Source organism: Saccopteryx bilineata, chromosome 6 (assembly GCF_036850765.1).
Source record: "Saccopteryx bilineata isolate mSacBil1 chromosome 6, mSacBil1_pri_phased_curated, whole genome shotgun sequence".
Lineage (NCBI taxonomy): Eukaryota > Metazoa > Chordata > Mammalia > Chiroptera > Emballonuridae > Saccopteryx > Saccopteryx bilineata.
This window is the reverse complement of record NC_089495.1, coordinates 128,826,489-128,849,605: the sequence shown is the minus strand read 5'-3', so window position 1 is coordinate 128,849,605 and position 23,117 is coordinate 128,826,489. Positions and strand designations below refer to the sequence as shown.

Below are 23,117 nucleotides of genomic sequence, written 5' to 3'. Positions count from 1 at the left end.
CCCCTGGTACACTCACAGATGGCATTAGGCATGCCCCCAACAGACGAGGTCCTTATCACTGATCACCAGTGACATAAAAAAAAAATGGTGCCGCTGACTTTGCAAAGACCCTTGGCTGGGTCTTTCGTTCCTGGTTGTACCTGTTTGCTGTCTCTCTGTGTTGCAACTGGAAGATAGAAGGAAGGATTAGAAAAATAATTTGAGCTGAGAAATGCCCAGATATCTTGAGTTTCTGTTAATGATTTACAGACTTTTAGAAATTTAAGGGACCCAGAATTGGGAGCAACACTTCTTTATTCAGAGAGGCCCAGAGAGGAGAAATGAGCACGGCTACCAGTGGTCATCAAAGGCCTGAAGCCAAGCATCATGGAGACAAATGTCCACATTTGAGTGGGCAAGTGGACAGCAGGTAAACCCTGAGGGGACAGTGCCTCTAAGGGAGCTCCTAGCCTGTGAAGATGTTCTGCTGGGTCCATGGCACACTCCTCTGCTGGGCAGTGGATAGAGAGGACTGACCCACTGACTACGAATGCTGGGACAGCCAAGGTGGGGCATCTCTTTCCTGTGTTTACAGCCAAGAGAGACAAGGAGGATCCAAGTGGAATGATAACCCCCTCATTACCTATTCTTCCCATTGAGGAGTGCACTTCTCAAGACCCTACAGGAAAGTGAAGGTCTGGGGCCTGTGGATGGCAGCAGCTACTGGGGGTGGGTTCTGTACCCTGGCCACAAGGTTAAGCTGGTCCAAATGGTGTTCCTTTTCTCTTCCCATTTCTTTTTATTTATTTTTATTGGTTTTAGAGAGAAGAAGGGGAAGAGAGAGAAGGAGAGAGAAACATGATTTGTTGTTCCACTTATTTATGGATCAATATTTGTATGTGCCCTGATCAATCCTGAAATATGCTGCATTGGAATGACACCCTAACCAACTGAGCTAACCAGCCAGGGCCTCCTTTTTGTTTTTGTTGTTTTTAATTTTTATTTATTTTTATTTTTTTACAGAGACAGAGAGTGAGTCAGAGAGAGGGATAGACAGGGACAGACAGACAGGAACGGAGAGAGATGAGAAGCATCAATCATTAGGTTTTTTTTGTTTTTTTTTGGTTTTTTTTGTATTTTTCTGAAGCTGGAAACAGAGAGAGACAGTCAGACTCCCGCATGCGCCCGACCAGGATCCACCCGGCCCGCCCACCAGGGGGCGACGCTCTGCCCACCAGGGGGCGATGCTCTGCCCCTTCGGGGGTGTCGCTCTGTTGCGACCAGAGCCACTCGAGCGCCTGGGGCAGAGGCCAAGGAGCCATCTCCAGCGCCCGGGCCATGTTTGCTCCAATGGAGCCTCGCTGTGGGAGGGGAAGAGAGAGAGAGGAAGGAGAGGGGGAGGAGTGGAGAAGCAGATGGGCGCTTCTCCTGTGTGCCCTGGCCGGGACTCGAACCTGGGACTTCTGCACGCCAGGCCGACGCTCTACCACCGAGCCAACCGGCCAGGGCCAATCATTAGTTTTTCATTGCGCATCATGTTTCTCTCTCCTTCTTTCTTCAAGGAGCCAGCGACCTTGGGTTCAAGCTGGTGAGCCTTGCTCAAACCAGGTGAGCCCGCACTCAAGCTGGCGACCTCGGGGTCTCGAACCTGGGTCTTCTGCATCCCAGTCTGACGCTTTATCCACTGCTCCACTGCCTGGTCAGGCCCCTTTTTGGTTTTTTTGTTTGTTTTTTCTTTCTTCCAGAGACAAAGAGAGAGTCAGAGAGAGGGATAGACAGGGACAGACAGACAGGAACGGAGAGATGAGAAGCATCAATCATTAGTTTCTCGTTGCGCATTGCTACACCTTAGTTGTTCATTGATTGCTTTCTCATATGTACCTTGACCACGGGCCTTCAGCAGACCGAGTAACCCCTTGCTCCAGCCAGCGACCTTGGATTCAAGCTGGCAAGCTTTTTGCTTAAACCAGATGAGCCTGCGCTCAAGCTGGCGACTTCGGGGTCTCGAACCTGAGTCCTTCCGCATCCCAGTCTGACGCTCTATCCACTGCGCCACTGCCTGGTCAGGCCCCCTTTTTGTTTTTTAATTAAAGAACTCCTCAGGACAACCACCCGTGTCCTAGGAGGACTATAATAAAGTTTTCGTGGCCTCTGTGACAGGAACTCTCATGGAGCACACAGGCCACCTAGAGGCCTCAGTCCTCTGCAGACAAGGCCACCTGGGGCCACCAGGAGCTGGCAGAAGCAGGAGGGACCCCCACCCCTACCCTGCGCCTTTGGGAGGACCGAGACCTCGTTTTCAGAGTTGTAAAAAGACAAATGTCTGTTGTGTGGCAATCTCTTGTGGCAGCCTCAGGACACCCATACAACAAGGAAATAGGTTATTTGTAACAGAAGAAAGTGCCTCAGCAAATCAAAGTGGCATTTGTGTGAAATAACAACAATAAAACATAATATAGAATGTACTAAGTAGAAGTATGCATGTTTTGGTGGTGAATATGCAGAAAATTTAACTGAAATGTAAACTGAACCCTAAAGCAAACTGCTCTCCAACCTTGTCATTTGTCATTTTCTTCCATGGCCCTTGTTACTGACAAAATCCACCCAAACTATAAACATGAATGCCATGTTACATCCCAGATGTTTGTAATTTTCTTTCCAAGCATCAAAATTCAAAACATGTCATGTACAATTATGTCTTAAATTGCCCCATTAGAATTACAGCGATGCAGAATAATTTCCTAGACTGAGCTTCCAGCATTGGAGAATCATGTAGGCAAATATTGAACCTTAAAAAAAAAATCAATTACAGTCTTGATAACATTTATTTTGCCAAAAAGACGGAGATAGAGATGCTTTCTTTTGCTGGAGAACAGCTTCATCAAAGTGAGTGTGAGAAGAAACTGAAGCTGTATGTGTTGGGGAAACTGGGAAGAGATGTCCGACACAGAAGACAATTAAGGTTGGTTGAGGCCTCAGGCGTAGAAGAAAATATTGGGCCCCTTGTCATTAGAAAAAAGTTTAAGTTGGGGTTTTGCAGGGCCCTTCAGAAGTCGGGGCCCAGGGATGCGCCCAGTGCGCCTGCCGTTAAATCTACCTCTGGTCCTACCCCCTTCCAGACAAGGATGGTGGGCAAGTGAGCCTCTGGTGGCGGGAGGAGGGCTGAGTCATTTCTGTTCACTCCCCATGACATGCATGTTTTGGGGGTCTTCTCTTTCCCCAGGGCCCCAGCCTCACTGGAGGGTGTTCTCAGGATGCTGAGCTATTGAAGGGTGTTGGCCAAACAGTAATTTGGATGAGGACAAGTAAAGTCTTAGAACGGTACTGCAGGACACTCTGCCATGCAGTGGGCAGGTGGGTCCCTCTGGCAGTTTCTCTCTGCAGTGGGCAGGTGCCTGACACTCTTCCCCATCCTGGTGAGGGTCAGGCTCTCCTTGCAGCGGAGGCTAAGCTGTATCTTGGGCGGGCCCTGACTCCCTCATTTCGACCCTCCTTCCCACCAGCCTAATCTCTGGTGGGGTCTGGCTCCATCTCTTCCTGCTTTGATTGTGCCCTCTGCTTTCAGATTCTCATACACCTATCTTCTAAAAAAAGGCTGGTTCTTGCCAGCCAGAGTCTTGGCTTTTTAATACTACTATCCCTTCCCTGTTTTGAACTCAAGAGCAGGATACTGCTCCTTAATCTCTACTTTTCCACCATAATGATTAAGGATGCCTCTGAGTCTTAGTGGAGAGGAAGTAGAAGGCAAAAAGGGAGGGCTCTAAAGTCCAACCTACACCAAAGCAGTTGGTGTTTCTCCAGCCCTGACTCCTCCTAGATAAGGAAGCCCATAGGTGCCACAAGGCAGAGACCACGCAGAAGGGCTGATTCACTGCAGTGAGGGAGACCTCCCACTTTCATAAAACCAGCGTGGTTCTGGTGGGGTTGCTCAGTTGGTTAGGGCCTCCTCCCCACAAACCCAGGTTGTGGGTTTGATCCCAGGTCAGAGTACACATAAGAATTAACCAATGACTGCATAAATGAGTGGAATAACAAATCGATGGTTCTGTCTCTTTTCCTCTGTCCTTTGTCTCTGTAAAGCCAGCAGCCAAGGCCAGGGCCACTATCAAAGCAGCTGAGCCCATGCAGGTTCGCACTGGATTCGGACAGTCGGTAAAGAAATAATGGAGCCACAAACTGGTGGGCCATAGTCTTTAATTCTAGCTTGCACCCGGCGGGCAAGTAAAAACACACACTGGGCCCCAAAACCCACTCACATTCAGTGCTCACAAAGCTACTGACTTATCCGAGTTTCCTAGAATCAAAGGTTTCTAGCTCACCAGACTTATTCTCCTCAGTTCCCCATCTCCTTCCTTCTCCAGCGTCAAACTGCACAAACTGGCATCTCACTCAGCACTCCACCATCTTGGCTGCTTCTCTTGGACACATGGCCTCTTTCCGCTGTTCTCTCATGCTGATCTCAGGAACCAAGAGAGTAAGCTCCTATTCTGCCCCTATTTTATAGTGTAGCTTCACAACCTCTAATCCAATATACAAAATAGGGAAGTCTCTAATACAAAGTCACTTCTCTGAGGCATGATTGGATTGTACCACCCCACAGCAAAAAGGGTGGAAAAGGCTTAATCCCAAAACCAAGCCCCAGGCTACAATGATCCTGCCTGCCCCCAACACACATTAATATCACCTGGGCGACGGCATCTTTAACAAAGTGAGCATAATACATTTTATCCGCCCAACAGTCTCTAAAATAAATTAATTTAAAAACCAAATTTATTTTAAAGAGAAAGAAAGAAACCAAAGTGGAGGGTGTGGAACAGCTGTGTTAGGCTTGCTTCCTGGTCCACCAGCTGTAAACCCTTTGCCTGATTGGTGTGTGAGCACACGGCTGCACCACGTGTGTATGGCCTATGTAAGGCTATGGGTGCTTGTGCTTGAGTGAGATGGCATATTGTGGATGGTGGATTGGCCGTACGCCCGCCAGCCACTGTGAGGGGCCACTCTTTCTGTTTGTGTGCAGAAGAGGTTTTTCCCCTGCCTGTGTGCTTGTCTGCCCTTGTGAGAGACTATTAAATGGAATGGCCCAATGCTTTCTGGCTCAGCAGTTTTTTTACCATTTGCCAGAATCCAATGTGAACCTGCCTGGCCTTGGCCACCAGCATTACAGAAGAGTGGCATCCCAGCAGGATGGTATTAGGAAGAATCCCACAGGCTGTGCGGTGGAGTGTGCTGGCTTCTCCTTTGGGGTTACACTCCCCTGGACTTGGCACATAGTATTTTTCATCTTTTTTTCTTTTAACTCTTTAAGAACCCCATAATAGATATAGACGTCTCACGGAGTGCCCTGTCTCCAGAGGAGACTCCAGGTTCACAGAGATCCTTGGAGTATCCCAGAGGATTGTATGGAGTGTTCTCTGGTGAACTGCATTGTTAAAAAAAGTAGTGTTTTGCCTGACAAGGCAGTGGTGCAGTGGATAGAGCGTGGGACTGGGACACAGAGGACCCAGGTTCGAGACCTCAAGGTCGAGAGCTTGAGCGCAGGCCCATCTGATTTGAGCAAGGCTCACCATCTAGAGCCCAAGGTAGCTGGCTCGAGCAAGGGGTCACTCGGTCTTCTGTAGCACCGGGGTCAAGGCACATATGAGAAAGCAATCAATGAACAACTAAGGAACTGCAAGGAAGAATTGATGTTTCCCATCTCTCTCCCTTCCTGTCTGTCCCTCTCTCTGGCTGTCTCTGCCACAAAAGAAATAATAAATAAAGGAGTTTTTTCTCTTACAAAAATAAAGTTGGGTTTCACTATGATAGTAACGCCAGTTCCAACATCTGGGCTCAAACCTTAGTGTGCTTCCAAGACGTGAGAACAAGCCTCTCTGCTCCTAGGAAGGGTGGTCTGGTGAGTCACGTTTCCCGCCTTTCTCCTGATGGCTGGGCTCTCAGCGCGGGTGTGACTTCTCGGGGACTCTGGCCCCAGCCGGCTCGGGAGGGCGAGTGTCACGGTAGCCGCTTCGAATCCCCTCCCTGCCGCTCCGCGCCCTTCTCTTCCCGGGTGGGTTCTCCTTTCACTGGGCAGATTGTCTTCCACCTTAATCAGACCAGACCCCACCCCTCATACCCGCCCCGCCCCCTCGCACGTGACGCGCTCGGCGCTCCCTCCCCGCCATAGCCCGCCTGGGTGGATGCGATCGGCACTCCGCAGCGCACTGGCCGCGCGCGCACGTAGGTGCACACGCAGCACGTCTGCGGCTCGCTTCCTCCCGCGGTGGCCTGGGAGGCGGCTGGTCGGGCCCGGCGCCCGCTTTCCCTGAGCTACGGTATGCGGCGCTGACAAGCGGCGGACCCTCCGTGGCGACGCCATGAACCTCCTACCGTGTAACCCCCATGGCAACGGGCTTCTCTACGCCGGCTTCAACCAGGACCACGGTGAGTGCGCCCCTGCGCGCACTCGAACCGGGGCGCCTCTTCCTGGCCGGGCCCGTCCCCCGGAGCCGCTGGCACGACGGGCCTTTGGTCCCCTGGGGCCCCCGTACACGTCCAGGTGTATGCTGCCCAGCGCCCCCCACACGCGCAGGCTTCCCGGGTTTCTGCTTGTTCTGGCCCCGCGCTCCGTCCTCCCGCTGCCACTCCCACCTCGAGCTGGGGTGCGGGCGGCGGCTGGAACGGGTTCCTCTCCTCTGGGCCTTCCGCGACCATAGGGGCGGCGTCGGCTCCCTGTCCGGTCGCCCCCCCCAGGCCTGGCTCCTGGTCCAGTGTCCCCGCCCTGAGCGGAGCCTCCCTCTGGGCCACACGTCCGCCCCCTCGGGCCACATCCTTTCCGGCCCGCGGGCTCCCACCTGGGTCTGACTATAATCGTATTTTTTCCCACTGCATGTCTTAGGGTCTTTTTGGAAACTCGCTCTATTTTCCTGTATTCATTAAGGATCTTTAGTAAATAAGTTATAATTTTAAAAATGCTTCACTTTCTTTCCTGCTGACTACTTACACTTAAAATTTTTTTTTCCTCGCCGAACATATATGACATATGCTTCGGAGCAGGATTTCCAGTTCTGCCGCGAAGCAGTTTCGCAGCAGCTTTCATGCGTTTGAAATTAAGGAGGGGATGTAAGGAAGATTGGAGAAAGCGTGGTGCGATGGGATTAAAGGATAGTTAGCAAGATTATGTGCTCTGTTGAGGGTTAATATTCTCTGAAGAGGGGTATTCTGGCATTTCAAAGGTGTGTTTCCCTACTTACACTTTTATTTTAGTGAGGGTTCTTGTAGGCTGAATTGGGTGCTTGGTGGATTTTTTGTTTGTTTTTTGTGACGGAGACGGAGTCAGAGAGAGGGACAGACAGGAAGGGAGAGAGTTGAGAAGCACCAATTCTTCGTTGTGGCACCTTAGTTGTTCATTCATTGCTTTCTCATATGTGCCTTGACTCGAGGTTACAGCAGACCGAGTGACCCCTTGCTAGAGCCAGCGACTTTGGGCTCAAGCTGGTGAGCTTTTTGCTCAAACCAGATGAGCCCGCGCTCAAGCTGGCGACCTCAGGGTTTGGAACCTGCGTTCTCCGTGTCCCAGTCTGACACTGCACTGCGCCACCGCCTGGTCAGGCTGTCTTGGTGAGTTTTAATCAGAAATTGTCACTGAAGGAACACGTTCTTCCCCCAGGGTTTTTTCCTTTGCTTACTAAAATCAAGAGACTTTTAAGAATTTGTTGAGTATTCCTGACAGGAAAATCACATATGTTTTCCTAACATTTTGATCGAGGCTTGAGTCACTGGGTGCCTTCAACCATTCTTGTAGCAGCCTCATCAGGGAAGGTCTGCAGGGTGCCTAGGGCAGGGCAGGCTGGAAGGAAGACTGCAGTTTTACTGGTTTCACCCTTGTGAAGAAAAGGAGTAACAGCTGCTATTCAGGGATAGACTTTAAAGAGCTCTTTCTTTCTTTCTCTCTCTCTCTCTCTCTCTCTCTCTCTCTCTCTTTGTGACAGAAAGAGGGACAGACAGGAAGGGAGGGAGATGAGAAGCATCAGTTCTTCATTTGGACACCTTAGTTGTTCATTGATTGCTTTCTCATATGTGGCTTGAGGGGGGTGAGGGTGGGGCTACATCAGAGTGAGTGACCCCTTGCTCAAGCCAGCAACCTTGGGCTCAAGCTAACAACTCTGCACTCAAGGTGGTGAACCCCGTGCTCAAGCCGGTGACCTTGGGGTTTCAAACCTGGGTCCTCTGTGGCCCAGTTTGACACTATTCATTGTGCTACCACACAGCCTGGTCAGGCCAGACAGCTAAGAGCTTTAACGTGTTGCGGAGGTTTTGCTTTTGGAGAGAATCAGCTATAGGACCCGATATTTGTGAAGGTAACTTGAAACAGAGAGTACAGATTGCCTAGCTCTCATTGTCATGTGTCTACTGTGCTTGTGCTGTGGTAGGACCTGTCCACAGATTTTGAGTGTCAAAGTAGAGCTAAAATATATCTTAGAAAAATCAAGATGAGAGAGTGGTAAAAGGTTTACAGGGTGTGAGATAGGGACAGGCATAAGTTAGGAGGAGGCAAGTTTACTTCTAGTCTTTGTGATCGTGGAGTTAGACAAAAGTTGGAAAGGTTGGGAAGGGTGTGGGTGACTTGGGCTAAATGACCAGTGGTGGTTTAGGTTTGGCCTCACTGCAGGGACTGTGAAGGAATGTAGTGAGGTGCCAGTGAGTTTGGGCTGAACATTTTGAGTTCAGATTGCCAGAGAAGGCCAGTAGGATTTTTAATGTTTTGATAATAATAACTCTTGCCTGACCAGGCAGTGACACGGTGGATAGAGCGTTGGACTGGGATGCAAAGGACCCAGGTTTGAAACCACGGGGTCACAGGTTTGAGTGTGGGCTCACCAGCTTGAGCGCGGGGTTGCTGGCTTGAGCAAGGGGTCACTTGCTCTGCTGTAGCCTGTCCCCCCTCCAGTCAAGGCACATATAAGAAAGCAATCAATGAACAACTAAGGCACCACAACAAAGAATTGATGCTTCTCATCTCTCTCCCATCCTGTCTGTCTATTTCTATCAGTCCATCTCTGTCTCTCTCGCAGAAAAAAAAAGTAAAAAAAAAAAAACTCTTCAAGAAATTAAGGGATATAACAACTCATTAAGAAATATACTTTCAGCCTGACCAGGCGGTGGCGCAGTGGATAGAGCGCAGACTGGAATGCGGAAGGACCCAGGTTCGAGACCCTGAGGTCGCCAGCTTGAGTGCAGGCTCATCTGGTTTGAGCAAAAAGCTCACCAGCTTGGACCCAAGGTCCCTGGCTCCAGCAAGGGGTTACTTGGTCTGCTGAAGACCCGTGGTCAAGGCACATATGAGAAAGCAATCAATGAACAACTAAGGTGTCGCTACACGCAATGAAAAACTAATGATTGATGCTCTCATCTCTCTCCGTTCCTGTCTGTCTGTTTCTGTCTATCCCTCTCCCTGACTCACTCTCTGTCTCTGTTTAAAAAAAAAAAAGTGTAATAAAAAAATTTTTTTTAAATGTAATTTTGGTTTTTATGTTTTTTTTTTAATTTATTGTGTTTACATAGATTCTAGTAATTTTGGCTTTTTTAAATTTTATTTTTATGACAGAGTCAGACAGAGGGACAGATAGGGACAGACAGCCTGGAAGGGAGAGTGATGAGAAGCATCAATTCTTCATTGCGGCACCTTAGTTGTTCATTGATTGCTTTGTCATGTGTCTTGGGGGCGGAGGGCTATGGCAGAGCGAGTGACCCCTTGCTCAAGACAGCGACCTTGCGCTCAAGCTGGCAACCTCGGGGTCTCAAACCTGGGTCCTCTGTGTCACAGTCCAGCGTTCTATCCATTGCAGCCACTGCCTGGTCAGGCCAATTTTGACTTTTAAATAGACATATTTCTGGCTTTTCTTTTTTTATTGACAGAGACGGAGAGTCAGAGAGAGGGACAGACAAGGACAGACAGACAGGAAGGGAGAGACATGAGAAGCATCAGTTCTTCGTTGCAGGACCTTAGTTCATTGATTGCTTTCTCATATGTGCCTTAACGGGGGCAGGGGCTACAGCAGAGCAATTGACCCCTTGCTCAAGCCAGTGTGGGCTCAAGCCAGCGATCTTTGGGCTCAAGCCAGCAACCATGGGGTCATGTCTATGATCCCACGTTCAAGCTGGTGAGCCCATGCTCAAGGCAGCAACCCCAGGGTTTCAAACCTGAGTCCTCTGCATCCCAGTCCAACGCTCTATCCACTGCGCCACCCCTGGTCAGGCTGTTTTCAGCATTTTTATTTAACATAATGTTTGATATTTTTTTTACCATATTGTTGAGTACAGTTGTAGATCAGTCCCATTAGTATATAGTGTTTCTGCGTGAAAATATGTCACCATTCATTCTAAAATTGGTGGGCTTTGGGGTAGTTTCCCAGTTTTTGGTTACTTCGAATATAATAGTGCCACAGTGAGCATTCTGATACATGTTGCTGAACACGTGTTGTCGTTTTTGTAAAGGTATATACACTTTTGTGTAGAATCGACAGCTGCAAGAGATGGAGCCAACAGTTTTCCGAGGTAGCTGTACAGTGTGCCCTTCACCAGCAGGTCTGAGAGTTCCCATGCCTCTGTACCCACCTTATACTTGGTCTTTGCCATCATCTTGGCAAGTGTGTAATAGGCCTTATTGTGGTGTATTTGAGAATATTTTGCATTCCCTGATTTTTTATGTTTATCAACTATTTGGATACTCTCTTTTGTGAAATGTCCAAGTCCTTTGCTCATTTATCTATCAGGTTGTCTGCCTTTTTATTGTGGGTTTACGGCAGTAATTTGTATATTTTCATACAAGTCTTGAAAAGAAATGTATGTGCTCTGGTGAAGATAAATAAGGTAGATGTAGGGTTAAAATTGGGAAGGTATAATAGTTGAGTAGGAATGGGAAAAGATTTGACTCCTGTGTTTCCATATTTTTCAGGAAGCAAAGCTCTGATATCTCTATCTGTATTACATAATTTCAGTAACACAATTAAGAGATTATAAATAGCATGGTACGGCCCTGGCCGGTTGGCTCAGCGGTAGAGCGTCGGCCTGGCGTGTGGGGGACCCAGGTTCGATTCCCGGCCAGGGCACGTAGGAGAAGCGCCCATTTGCTTCTCCACTCCCCCCCTCCTTCCTCTCTGTCTCTCTCTTCCCCTCCCGCAGCCAAGGCTCCATTGGAGCAAAGATGGCCTGGGCGTCTGGTCGCAGCAGAGTGACGCCCCAGAGGGGCAGAGCATCGCCCCCTGGTGGGCAGAGCGTCGCCCCTAGTGGGCATGCCGGGTGGATCCCAGTCGGGCGCATGTGGGAGTCTGTCTGACTGTCTTTCCCTGTTTCCAGCTTCAGAAAAATACAATAAATAAATAAATAAATAAAATAATAAATAGCATGGTACTTTTGAGTGACTCTCAGGTTCCAGATCCAGACAAGATACATTTCAGAGCCATAGTGTTGATAGCACAACATAGTCTTCAGCTTGCTAAGGTAGCTCTCATAAGCCCTTGAATCTCATGTAAACATGCTTTCCACTTTTGGAAGGGTGGCTGCTAGGATTGAGTAATGTGGCTCCAAAGCAGGAAACCAGTAGCGTAGCATCGAAGAGGGCCTTGGCTTGGCATTCATACCAGCTTTGCAGTTGCTGTGAGTGTTTACAGCATGCCTTGAGAAAAAGAATTAGAGAGTTTGTTGTTTCTTCTTCTCTCTCTTTTTAAAAGATTTTATTTATTGATTTTACAGAGGGGTGGGTTGAGAAGTATCAACTCATAGTTGATTCACTCTAGCTGTTCATTGGTTGCTTGTTTTTTTTTTCCTTGACCGGACAAATGCAGGTGTCCCAGTAGAGCCCAAGCTCTACGTCGATCAGGCGTCCCTGATTTGACTTCCCCGTGCAGTGGGACACTCCTGCCTATCAGCAGGGCTGGCAGCCTCTTCAAGACTACTCTTGAGGCGGCTATGAGGATTCTTCCTATTCGTGCTGAGCCAACTGCCACCGGAGGAAAGACACGACTGACATACAAGTTAGTTGCGAGAATCACACAGGCGGTTTATTACTCACAAATCCTTTTGGAGTGCCTGAGTACAGCTTCAGGGGGCCCTGTCGACATGTTCCTCTCGGCTCTCTTTGTCAGAACAGCGAAGAGACAGTCTAAGTTCATGTTGGAGTCTGGGTGACTACTGCAGCAGGGGGCCCTTTACCTTTTCTGGCCAGTGCCTTCTAACAGGTGTCAGTCTATACAGGATTATCATCTCAACCCACTTTCTAACAGGTGTCAATGTAAATTATCACCTCAAACCACCTTTTTGGGAGTTCTTGGAAGGGAGCCCTTTTTATGTTAAGCTACTGAAATGTTACATCAAGTCACTTTTTTTTTTTTTTAAATTTTTTTTTTTAGAGAGGAGAGAGAAAGGGAGAGAGAGACAGAGAGAGAAGGTGGGGAGGAGCTGGAAGCATCAACTCCCATATGTGCCTTGACCAGGCAAGCTCAGGGTTTCGAACCGGCGACCTCAGCATTTCCAGGTCGATGCTTTATCCACTGTGTCAAGTCACTTTTAAGGTGTTCCTAGGGAAGCTTCTTGTTTATGTTAACTTATAGAGTTATGACATTAAGCCACTTCTTATCTATGTATAACTTCACACACGCACTAACTGGGCCCTGCTCAAAAGTCAGTCTATCACATCTGCACCCACTACACTAATTCTTATCCAGACGGCATAACTATTTATTTCCTTAATTAATTTTAATATTATATCTTAATTACTTTTATATATCTTTCACATTTTTCTATATTTCTATATATTTAATTATTATAACCATATATTACTACAACAGCAGGGTTTTGAACTGGTGACCTCAGTATCCTAGTGTTAGAGATGGAATTAAGCAAGACTCATGGAGATAAAATACCTGGGCAAGGCAACTCTAATAACTTCTGCAGAGGGGTGTGCTGCCGCTAGTGAAAACCAGTCGGCAAGCGTGCTGGCAGAGGGCAAACTTTTTATCCCTAACACAGGCCCTAGGATGCTGGATCTTGCTCCATTGGCTGGAGTGTTGACCGTACAATCTTATTTTTCCCACTTGGCTAGTTTAAATGGCTGCACCACGGTGGAAGGGAGAGGTGGGGATATCATTAACTAGGTAGGGGTTGAGGAATGGTCAGATGACCGGATAAAGGGAGCTGGGGGATTGGTAAACAAGTTAGCTGTTTCTCATTCTATTCCCTGGTCAGAGGAATCCAAATGAAGGGGGTTGGGAATCAGTTGAAGAAAAGAACCTGAGTTAAACTTTTCCTTCACTAGGTCGGTATTTTATCCACTCTGCTCCCACCTGTCAGGCAAGAAGTTAAGATAATTTACAGGTAGGAGTAAGGTCAAGGGAAAACCTCAAAACTGCCTTCTAGAAGACCATCGTATGCCAGTCCTTTCCTCCCCCTTCCCGGCCTGGTCTTTCCCCACCTGCTGGGATTGTCCTCCAGTAAATGTGTACTTGTTTGTTATTGCCTCTCTATGGCTTGGTACCTGACAGAGTGCTCAAGAATATATTTGGAACGAGGAGAGCAGGTGTTGATGGAAATGCACGGTGATTCATGGAGGAATTAAATGTTTCAAGTGAAGCCTGACCCACAGGAACGCCACAAAAGAGACCTGCAGTGGGAAATTGGAGTGATTCCAAAGGCTCTTCTCATGTTAGACAAACTGAAACTGTCATGCTAGGATGTGCACATCATTTAATAACTGCCCACAAGGAGTGTGGTTGTGACAATGCAGACCATGTCTGTGTGTGGTCTGTGCATCTGCATGTGTTCTTAGAGAGGACACTTTCTCTAGACCCCTTGCTTGCTTTGCCATTTCCAGGCATGGGGTCCTGAGCTTGAGACCACAGTGAGCTGACTAATAACATGTCTCTCTCACTTTAGGATGCTTTGCATGTGGGATGGAAAATGGATTTCGAGTCTATAACACCGATCCACTAAAAGAAAAAGAGAAACAAGGTAAGGAGTAACCAACATTTTATGGTTTCACTCCTTTTCCCTCCTTCAGAGTCTTAAATTTTATCTTACAGATGGAGGTGGGGAGGGCAGCTGGTTTTGAAAGTAAATAGGTTTCATGGTCCTCTGTCAACTTACACAGAGTTATGCTCTTTCATTGAGCTTCTATGATTGCCTGGCTCTTCGTAGGTCCAGGATACAGTGGTGATTCAGGGGGCAGTGACCCAACCAATTTCATCAACTTGGAAGTGTCTATCTTCCCTGTGTCTAGAGGAACAAGGTTTAGTTGATCCAAGCTATTTTCACTCTTCCGGTGAATGTAAAATTGTACAGAACACAGATGATAAGTTAACTCTCATTGAGTGACCAACACTTAGAAATATTATTTGTAGCAATGAAATTATTTTTTACATTTATTTATTGATTTTTATAGAGAAGAGGGGAGAGAAAGACAGAAACATCAATCTGTTTCTGTATGTGCCCTGACCAGGGATCGAATCAGCAACCTCTGCACATTGAGATGATGCTCTAATGAGCTGAGTTTTCTGGTCAAGGCTGAAATGATGTTATAATTATTATTAAGCTGGAATCAGGAATTCTGTTTGTAAAATAAAATAATGGTAGTCCCTTTCCCATTGGACAGGAAAAAATGTTAAATTTACTGATACAATTTTTCAATCTGATTTTTTTTTAAAATTTTCTCCTACATAAATTTCTTAAGCTTTTAATGTTTCCGGGGTCTTGTTGGGAGAATCAAGTATACTACTGATGGATGAATAAATCTCATATAAATTGTAGAAAATTATAAACATCCTTTTTTTTTTCTTTTTTGTATTTCTCTGAAGTTGGAAAGGGGGAGGCAGTCAGACAGAATCCCGCATGCGCCTGACCAGGATCCACCCGGCATGCCCACCAGGGGGCGATACTCTGCCCATCTGGGGTGTTGCTCTCTGCAACCAGAGCCATTCTAGCGCCTGAGGCAGAGGCCACAGAGCCATCCTCAGCACCCGGGCCAACTTTGCTCCAATGGAGCCTTGGCTGTGGGAGGGGAAGAGAGAGACAGAGAGGAAGGAGAGGGGGAGGGGTGGAGAAGCAGATGGGCGCCTCTCCTGTGTGCCCTGGCCGGGAATTGAACCCAGGACTCCCGGACGCCAGGCCGACGCTCTACCACTGAGCCAACCAGCCAGGGCCCTTTTTTTAAAAAAAAAAAATGGACAGAGCTGAGATAGCAAGACAGACTCCCACATGCTCCCTGACTGGTATCTACTCATCAACCTAGTCTGGGGCCGATGCTCAAGTACTAAGCTACTTTTAGTGTCTGAGGCTGATGTGCCTCAATGCCTGGGGTCACACTTGAATCAGTCCAGCCACTGGCTATGGGAGGGAAAGAGAGAGAGAAGGAAATGGTCACTTCTGTGTGCCCTGACTGGGAATTGAACCCTGAACATCCATAAGCCAGGCTGATGCTCTATCCACTGACCCACCAGTCAGGGTTGAGAAGCATCCTTTTTCTTCCTGCGGTAACACTTTGGTTTTTTATTTAATTTAAAAGTTATATTTTCTGATGCTAGAAATTTCTCTTCTGTAAGAGGAAGTTACAGCATCCCCATGTTCCACTAAACAACCCCCTTCTATTTTAACAAGTAATACCCTTCATCAGAGATTTTCAGGGATTTTTTTTTCCTAGTGGAATTTCTGTGTCAAATGAAATCTGTACAATTGACATGTAAATTAGTAAGTGATGGTTTATGTACAGGATTTCATTTTGTAAGCCGAGGTCTGTGACTTTAATTTATTAGAGGAAGACAGTGCAGCCTGGTAGTGAAGGCACAGACTCAACACCCACATTGTTTTGTTTTGTTTTTTCCCTTTAGAGAGAGAGAGATAGAAAGGAGAGAGAGATAGAAAGGAGAGAGAGATGAGAAACATCAACTTGTAGTTGCTTCACTTTAGTTGTTCCTTGATTGCTTGTCTGCATTCCTTGACTGGAGGACTCTAGATTGAATGAGTGAACCCTGGCTCAAGCCAGCGACCTTTGGGCTGAAGCCAGTGACCATGGGATCATGTCTATAATCCCGCACTCAAGCTGGTGAGCCCACGATCAAGCCAGAGACCTCGGCAATTCAAATTAGGGACTTCAGCATCCTGGGTTGACACACTGTCCACTGTGCCATCACAGGTCAGGCAACATCCACATTGTTTGAATATGAATCTTGGTTCTGACCCTTATCAGGTTGCTGTGTGACCTTGAGCAAGTTTTTCACCTTCTCTTATAGGCCTCAGTTTCTTTACATGTAAATGAGGATAACTGCCTGCCTACCAAGGTTATAAAGATGAGTGAATCAGAATGTGTAAAGCATAGTTAAGTGCTGTACATAGATGAGGTGCTGTGCAAGGTTGTGCCCTCACAGTCTGTTTGTTAACAAGAGTGGAAGCAATAGTGTTCTGATAGAGGATGATGGAATAGTCGCCCACACATCTGACTTGTATTCATTTTGTTTTGGTTGCATAGTGAAATAAGACAATTCTGCTTTATACAGAAATTGTTATAAAATATATTTAGGCCCGGGCTGGTTGGCTCAGTGGTAAAGCAGTGGCCTGGCATGTGAAAGTCCCAGGTTCAATTCCTGGTCAGGGCACACAGGAGAAGCAGCCATCTGTTTCTCTTTTTTTTTTTTTTTTTTTTTTTTTTATTTTTCTGAAGCTAGAAATGGGGAGAGACAGCCAGACAGACTCCCGCATACATGCACCCCACCGGGATCCACCCGGCACGCCCACCAGGGGGTGACGCTCTGCCCCTCCGGGGCGTCGCTCTGCCGCGACCAGAGCCACTCCAGCGCCTGGGGCAGAGGCCAAGGAGCCATCCCCAGCGCCCCGGGCCATCTTTGCTCCAATGGAGCCTCGGCTGTGGGAGGAGAAGAGAGAGACAGAGAGGAAGGAGAGGGGGAGGGGTGGAGAAGCAGATGGGCGCCTCTCCTGTGTGCCCTGGCCAGGAATCGAACCCAGGACCTCTGCACGCCAGGCCGACGCTCCACCACTGAGCCAACCGGCCAGGGCCAGCCATCTGTTTCTCTACCTCTCCCTCTCCCTACCTCCCTCTCTCTTCATCTCTCTCTCTCTCTCCCTCCTTCCCTCTCTCTTTCCCTCCTTCCCTCCCCCTCTCTCCCTTCCTCTTTCCTTTCTTTTCTCTCCCTCCCTCTCCCTCTCTCCCTTTCTTCTCCTTTCCCCCTTCCTCTCTCTCTCCCTCTCCCTCTCCCTTCCCTTTCTCTCCCCTCCCTCCCTCTACCTCTCTGTCCTTCTATCCCCCTCACCCTCTTTCCCCTTTTCCTTCTTTCCCTCTCTCTCTCTTTTCTTCTCTCTTTCTCCTTCTTTCTCTCCTTCCCCCCCCCCCCACTTCTGCAACCATGGCTCATTTGAGCAAGTTGGCCCAGGAGGCTGAGGATGACTTCATGGCCTTGCCTCAGGCACTAAAATAGCTTGGTTGCCAAGCAATGGTCCCAGATGGGCAGAGTATCTCCCCATAGGGGATTTGCCGGGTGGATCCCATTCTGGTTGCTACAGGAGTCTGTCTCTGCATCCCTGCCTCTCAATTAAAAAAAAAAAAAAAGAATTTGGTGTCATGCTTTTTTTTTTTCCCTTCATGCTTTTTGATCATACAGACTCATCTATATGTACTTGCAGGTTAGTGTGCTATAATATTTCTAGCAACTTAAAAATAGAATACAGGCAGAAAGACTTGGCCTTTTTTTTTTTATCTTGGAGGTTTGTTTTCCTATATGAGGAGGAACGAAGTATACCTGCATCTCAGTAGTCATTCCTAGATCTGTGCTCTCCAGTGTGTCTGTGGAACTGAGTAAGGAAACTGATTGGCTGTGAGCAGAGTGCCTTTTCCGGTCGTGCCCACTGCTGGCAGGGACTAGGAGCTGGGGGCAGCTTTCTTCCACCTCCCTCCAGGGTGCTGTTGGTGCACACCTGGAGGGTATTGCTCAGCTGTCAGAGTAGTACTGCTCCCTCCAGGAAGGCTGTGGGACCCATGGGAGGACTGTGTGGAACTGTGTAACACAGCCTGTCTGTCATTCTCATAGTGATGCTATGGGATCCGAGTGTAGACTCAGATTCAGATATATCACACACAGACATAAATGAGAAAGAAGGTTCAGCAGTCATGATTTGGACAAATTAAGATGTGTTAAGAATGATACACTGGACAAGATATTAAATCTAGTGGTTATAGAACTGTAAAGAGGATGTATCCGAGTCGGCACCATACTCATTTGGAAACAACTCTCCCATATTACAAAGGGACTAGAACTCATACAGTTCATGTTCAATGAGCATGTACAGTCTGAAAGGCAGGCAGAGATCCAGAGGTGTTCCCTTGTCTTCAGCACCACTCACCTTCCCCTCCACGTGATCTGTGTTTACACATGTGATGGGGGCAGCAACGTGTGGAGAGGTAGAAGAGACAGAGACCTAGAGGGAACATCATGTGACTGAGGTGGAGTAGCAGGTGAATCCAGAGTCCTTGTTGGAATATGCCAAGTATCTGGAAATCAGAGGTGATGTATTGAGGTTGCTGGTTCAATCCCCAGTCAGGGCATACACAGGAACAGACCAGTGTTCCTGTTTCTCTCTCTCCCTTCCTCTCTCTAAGATCAGTAAATTAAAAAAAAAAAAAGTGACATACTTGTGCACAATTTGACATTCACCAGTCCAACAACCTGTCTGACCTGACTGTGTTGTGGGGCTCACCCACAACCCATAATCCTTTTTATGTCTAATGTCACAGAAAGTTGTGTGGGCTTCATGCTCCGTGTGGTCACCCCAGTATGTCAGTGGTGAAGGGACTAGGGAGAAATGGGAAGTATGTGAGATGGAGGAGAGCAAGCTGACTGGTAGGGTGAGGAATTACTAAGTTAGCAGCTTTGGTGAGGTTGTAGAGAAGCAGACATTATTTGCCCTTTTGTGACTGGCTGATTTCACTAAGCATAATGTCCTCAAGGCTCATCTATATTGTACCATGCACCAGAATGTCCTTCCTTTTTTTTTTATTTTTTTACAGGGACAGAGAGAGAGTCAGAGAGAAGGATAGATAGGGACAAACAGGAATGCAGAGAGATGAGAAGCATCAATCATCAGTTTTTCGTTGCGACACCTTAGTTGTTCATTGATTGCTTTCTCATATGTGCCTTGACCGTGGGCCTTCAGCAGACCGAGTAACCCCTTGCTGGAGCCAGTGACCTTGGGTCCAAGCTGGTGAGCTTTTTGCTCAAGCCAGATGAGCCTGCGCTAGAGCTGGCAACCTCAGGGTCTCGAACCTGGGTCCTTCCGCATCCCAGTCCGACGCTCTATCCACTGTGCCTCCGCCTGGTCAGGCAGAATGTCCTTCCTTTTTTTTTTTTTTTTTTTTTTTTTTTTTTTGAGACAGAGAGAGAGAGTCAGAGAGAGGGGTAGACAGGAACAGAGAGATGATAAGCATCAATCATTAGTTTTTCGTTGTGCATTGCAACACCTTAGTTGTTCACTGATTGCTTTCTCGTATGTGCCTTGACCGCGGGCCTTCAGCAGACCGAGTGACCCCCTTGCTCGAGCCAGTGACCTTGGGCTCAAGCCAGTGAGCTTTTGCTCAAACCAGACGAACCCGCGCTTAAGCGGGGTCTTGAACCTGGGTCTTCCACATCCCAGTCCGACGCTCTATCCACTGCGCCACCGCCTGGTCAGCATGTCCTTCCTTTTTAAGGCTGCGTAATATCCTATTATACGGATAGATCATATTTTGTTCATCCCTTTGTAGAGGTTTGGATTGCTTCTACCTGTTGGCTATTGAGAGTAATGCTGCTGTAAACATGGATGTGAAAATACTCTTTGAGACCTTACTTTCAATTCTTTTAAGTATATAGTGTGCTAGGAAGTAGAAGTGCTAGATTATGTGGTGGTTCTTGGTTTAATTTTCAAAGAATCATCATACTGTTCTCATTAATAGCTGTACCATATTAGTTTCTATTTCTCCATATCCTTGTGAACTGGTTATTTTCTGCTATTAAACATGGCTACCCCTGACCAGGTAGTGGCACAGTGGATAGAGTGTCAGCCTGGGATGCAGATGCCCAGGTTTGAAACCTTAAGGTCACCGGCTTGAGCTGTGGGGTCGTCAACTTGAGCATGGGATCATAGGCATGACCCGGTGGTTGCTGGCTTAAGCCCAAAGGTCACTGGCTTGAGCAAGGGGTCACTGGCTCAGCTGGAGATCCTCCCCATCTCCCCCCCACCGGCACATGAGAACTAAAGTGCTGCAACTACAAGTCGATACTTCTCATCTCTCTCTCTTCCTGTCTGTTCCTCCCCCCCTACCCCACACTAAAACAAAACAAAACAAAAAATATGGCTGCCATAATGAATGTGAGGTGCTATATCATTGTGGTTTGATTTGCATTTCTTTTGTGATGAGCATGGTTTCATATGTATTTTGGGCATATGCATAATCTTTGGAGAAATGTCCATTCAAGTCCTTTGACCATTTAGAAATTGATTTTTGTTGTTCTTGTTGTTGGGTTATAGGAATTCTTTATATTTTCTGAATATTAACCTCTTATCAGGTATATAATTTGCCAATATTTTTTTCCATTCTGTAGGTTGCCTTTTCACTCTGTTGATTATGTTCTTTTTTTTTTTTTTTTTTTTTTGTATTTTTCTGAAGTTGGAAACGGGGAGGCAGTCAGACAGACTCCCGCATGCACCTGACCGGGATCCACCCGGCATGCCCACCATGGGGCGATGCTCTGCCCATCTGGGGAGTCACTCTGCCACAACCAGAGCCATTCTAGTGCCTGAAGCAGAGGCCATGGAGCCATCCTCAGCGCCCGGGCCAACTTTGCTCCATTGGAGCCTTGGCTGCAGAAGAGGAAGAGAGAGACAGAGAGGAAGGAGAGGGGGAGGGTGGAGAAGCAGATGGGTGCTTCTCCTGTGTTCCCTGGCCGGGAATCGAACCCAGGATTCTCGCACGCCAGGCCACTGCTCTACCACTGAGCCAACCAGCCAGGGCCTATTGATTATGTTCTTTTTTTTTTTTTTTTTTTTTTTAACAGAGGCAGAGATAGACAGGGACAGACAGACAGGAACAGAGAGATGAGAAGCGTCAATCATTAGTTTCTCATTGCGCATTGTGACACCTTAGTTGTTCATTGATTGCTTTCTCATATGTGCCTTGACTGCAGGCCTTCAGCAGATCGAGTAACCCCTTGCTGGAGCCAGCGACCTTGGGTCCAAGCTGGTGAGCTTTTTGCTCAAGCCAGATGAGTCCGCGCTCAAGCTGGCGACCTCGGGGTCTCGAACCTGGGTCCTTCCGTATCCCAGTCCGATGCTCTATCCACTGCGCCACCGCCTGGTCAGGCTGATTATGTTCTTTAAGGCACAAAAGTTTTTAAGTTTAATGTGGTTCCTTTTGTCTATTTTTGCTTTTGTTGCCTGTGCTTTTGATGTTATAGCCAAGAAATCTTCCCTTATTGGGTGGGATGTCAGCTTTTGTTCAATATCAGTTAATTAGAAATTTTATTAAGCCTTGGTCTGTTATAGTTTATTGATCAACAGTCTAAAGGGTAAGATTGAATGTTAACTGACATTCAGTTCATGTTGCTGGTGAATGAGTTCGTGTGAACCAGGGTAGTGGACTCAGTTACTGTAGGTAGTGGTCTGTGCTGTGGATAAAGAAGCCAGGGCTTTGCAGATCTAAAGCCACACACTTGGCAGAGAGAACTACCTAAAGAATCATTGTAATTGGATTTGGACCATGGCCACAGCCTTTCAAATTATTTATTTATTTATTCATTTTAGAGAGGAGAGGGAGAGAGAGAGGGGGGGGGGGAGGAGCTGGAAGCATCAACTCCCATATGTGCCTTGACCAGGCAAGCCCAGGGTTTTGAACCAGCGACCTCAGCATTTCCAGGTCGATGCTTTATCCACTGCGCCACCATAGATCAGGCAGTTTTTTTTGTTGTTGTTTATTTTACTTTTATTAATTTTTAGAGAGGAGAGAGAATGAGGGGGGGGGAGGAGCAGGAAGCATCAACTCCCTTATGTGCCTTAACCAGGCAAGCCCAGAGTTTTGAACCAGCAACCTCAGCATTCCAGGTTGACGCTTTATCCACTGCGCCACCACAGGTCAGGCCCACAGCCTTTTGGAACCAGAATTACTTTGAGGTAGCTTGTGTCAGAGGATTATGAAATTGTTTAAAAGAAAAACTGTTTTTGCTTGAGTGCTGGGTTGCAGGCTTGAGTGTGGGATCATAGACATGACCCCATGGTGTCTGACTTGAGCAAGGTGTCACCACTTGCTTTGCTCTAGCCCCTGGTCAAGGCACATAGGAGAAAGCAATCAGTGAACAGCTAAGCTGCAACAAAGACTTGATGCTTCTTATCTGTCTCCCTTCCTCTCTGTCCCTATCTGTCCTTCTCTCTGACTCTCTGTCCCCTTCAAAAGAGAAAAGAAAACTGTTTTTATTAGGAATTATATATGTAGTACTAGGGTTTCTACTAGGCCTTGAATTTTAAATCTCTCGTGGAGTGACCTGATGAAATTTGGAATCATCTTGTGCAGCTATGACTGGATAGGTAGAAGTCGATTTTTAGGTTAACTTCTAATTTTTAGAGGTTTTATTTCCTCACATGCCCTGTGTTGTCTCCTCACTATCCCAAGAGCTCACAGTCATTTCAGACCAGAGAGCAAGGTTGGGGAGGATTGGATGGGGCAGTCCTGCTCTGTGACAAGCCACATGATGGGGGTGCCTCTCTCAGCCTCACACTTCTCATTGAGACTCAGTCATGTTCCTGAGTGAGCCCCGTCTTCCTTCTGTCCTGGAGGATGTCTGCTGATATTTGTTTTCCTCTTACTGTAACTCATGAAATTTTTTTTTAAGAGAGAGAGAGAGAAGTGGGGAGGAGCAGGAAACGTCAGCTTGCTATAGTTGCTTTTCACAATGTGCCTTGACCGGGCAAGCCCAGGGTTTCAAACTGGTGACCTCACATTCCAGATTGATGCTTTATCCACTGCGCCACCACAGGTCAGGCACTCATGAACATTTTGAGCATTTCACATGCTCAGTGGAAGTGTTTAAATAATTAGGGGAAAAACCCTTAGTTTTGCATTAAAATGTTTAGCTTGC

At 47.3% G+C, this 23,117-nt stretch overlaps 1 protein-coding gene and 1 long non-coding RNA gene across 4 annotated transcripts in view; one reads left to right on the top strand and one right to left on the bottom strand.

Annotated features, from left to right (window-relative positions):
* Positions 1–111: 111 nt before the first annotated feature.
* On the bottom strand, positions 112–6,038 carry LOC136308150 (uncharacterized). Its single transcript, XR_010726057.1, has 2 exons — positions 5,815–6,038; positions 112–166 (listed from the first exon to the last, which is right to left on the bottom strand). It is a non-coding gene; the product is annotated as an uncharacterized lncRNA (long non-coding RNA).
* A 152-nt stretch (positions 6,039–6,190) lies between these two features.
* Positions 6,191–23,117, top strand: part of WDR45B (WD repeat domain 45B) — a 29,218-nt gene continuing 12,291 nt past the window's right edge. The window contains exons 1-3 of one of the 3 annotated variants that reach the window (XM_066234414.1): positions 6,207–6,399; positions 7,405–7,575; positions 13,888–13,962. In XM_066234414.1, the coding sequence (XP_066090511.1) occupies positions 13,905–13,962 (58 nt within the window). In that variant the 5' untranslated portion in view covers positions 6,207–6,399; positions 7,405–7,575; positions 13,888–13,904. Of the gene's footprint in view, positions 6,400–7,404; positions 7,576–13,887; positions 13,963–23,117 lie in introns of all 3 variants that reach the window. The other 2 variants (XM_066234413.1, XM_066234412.1) reach the window with 2 other exon arrangements.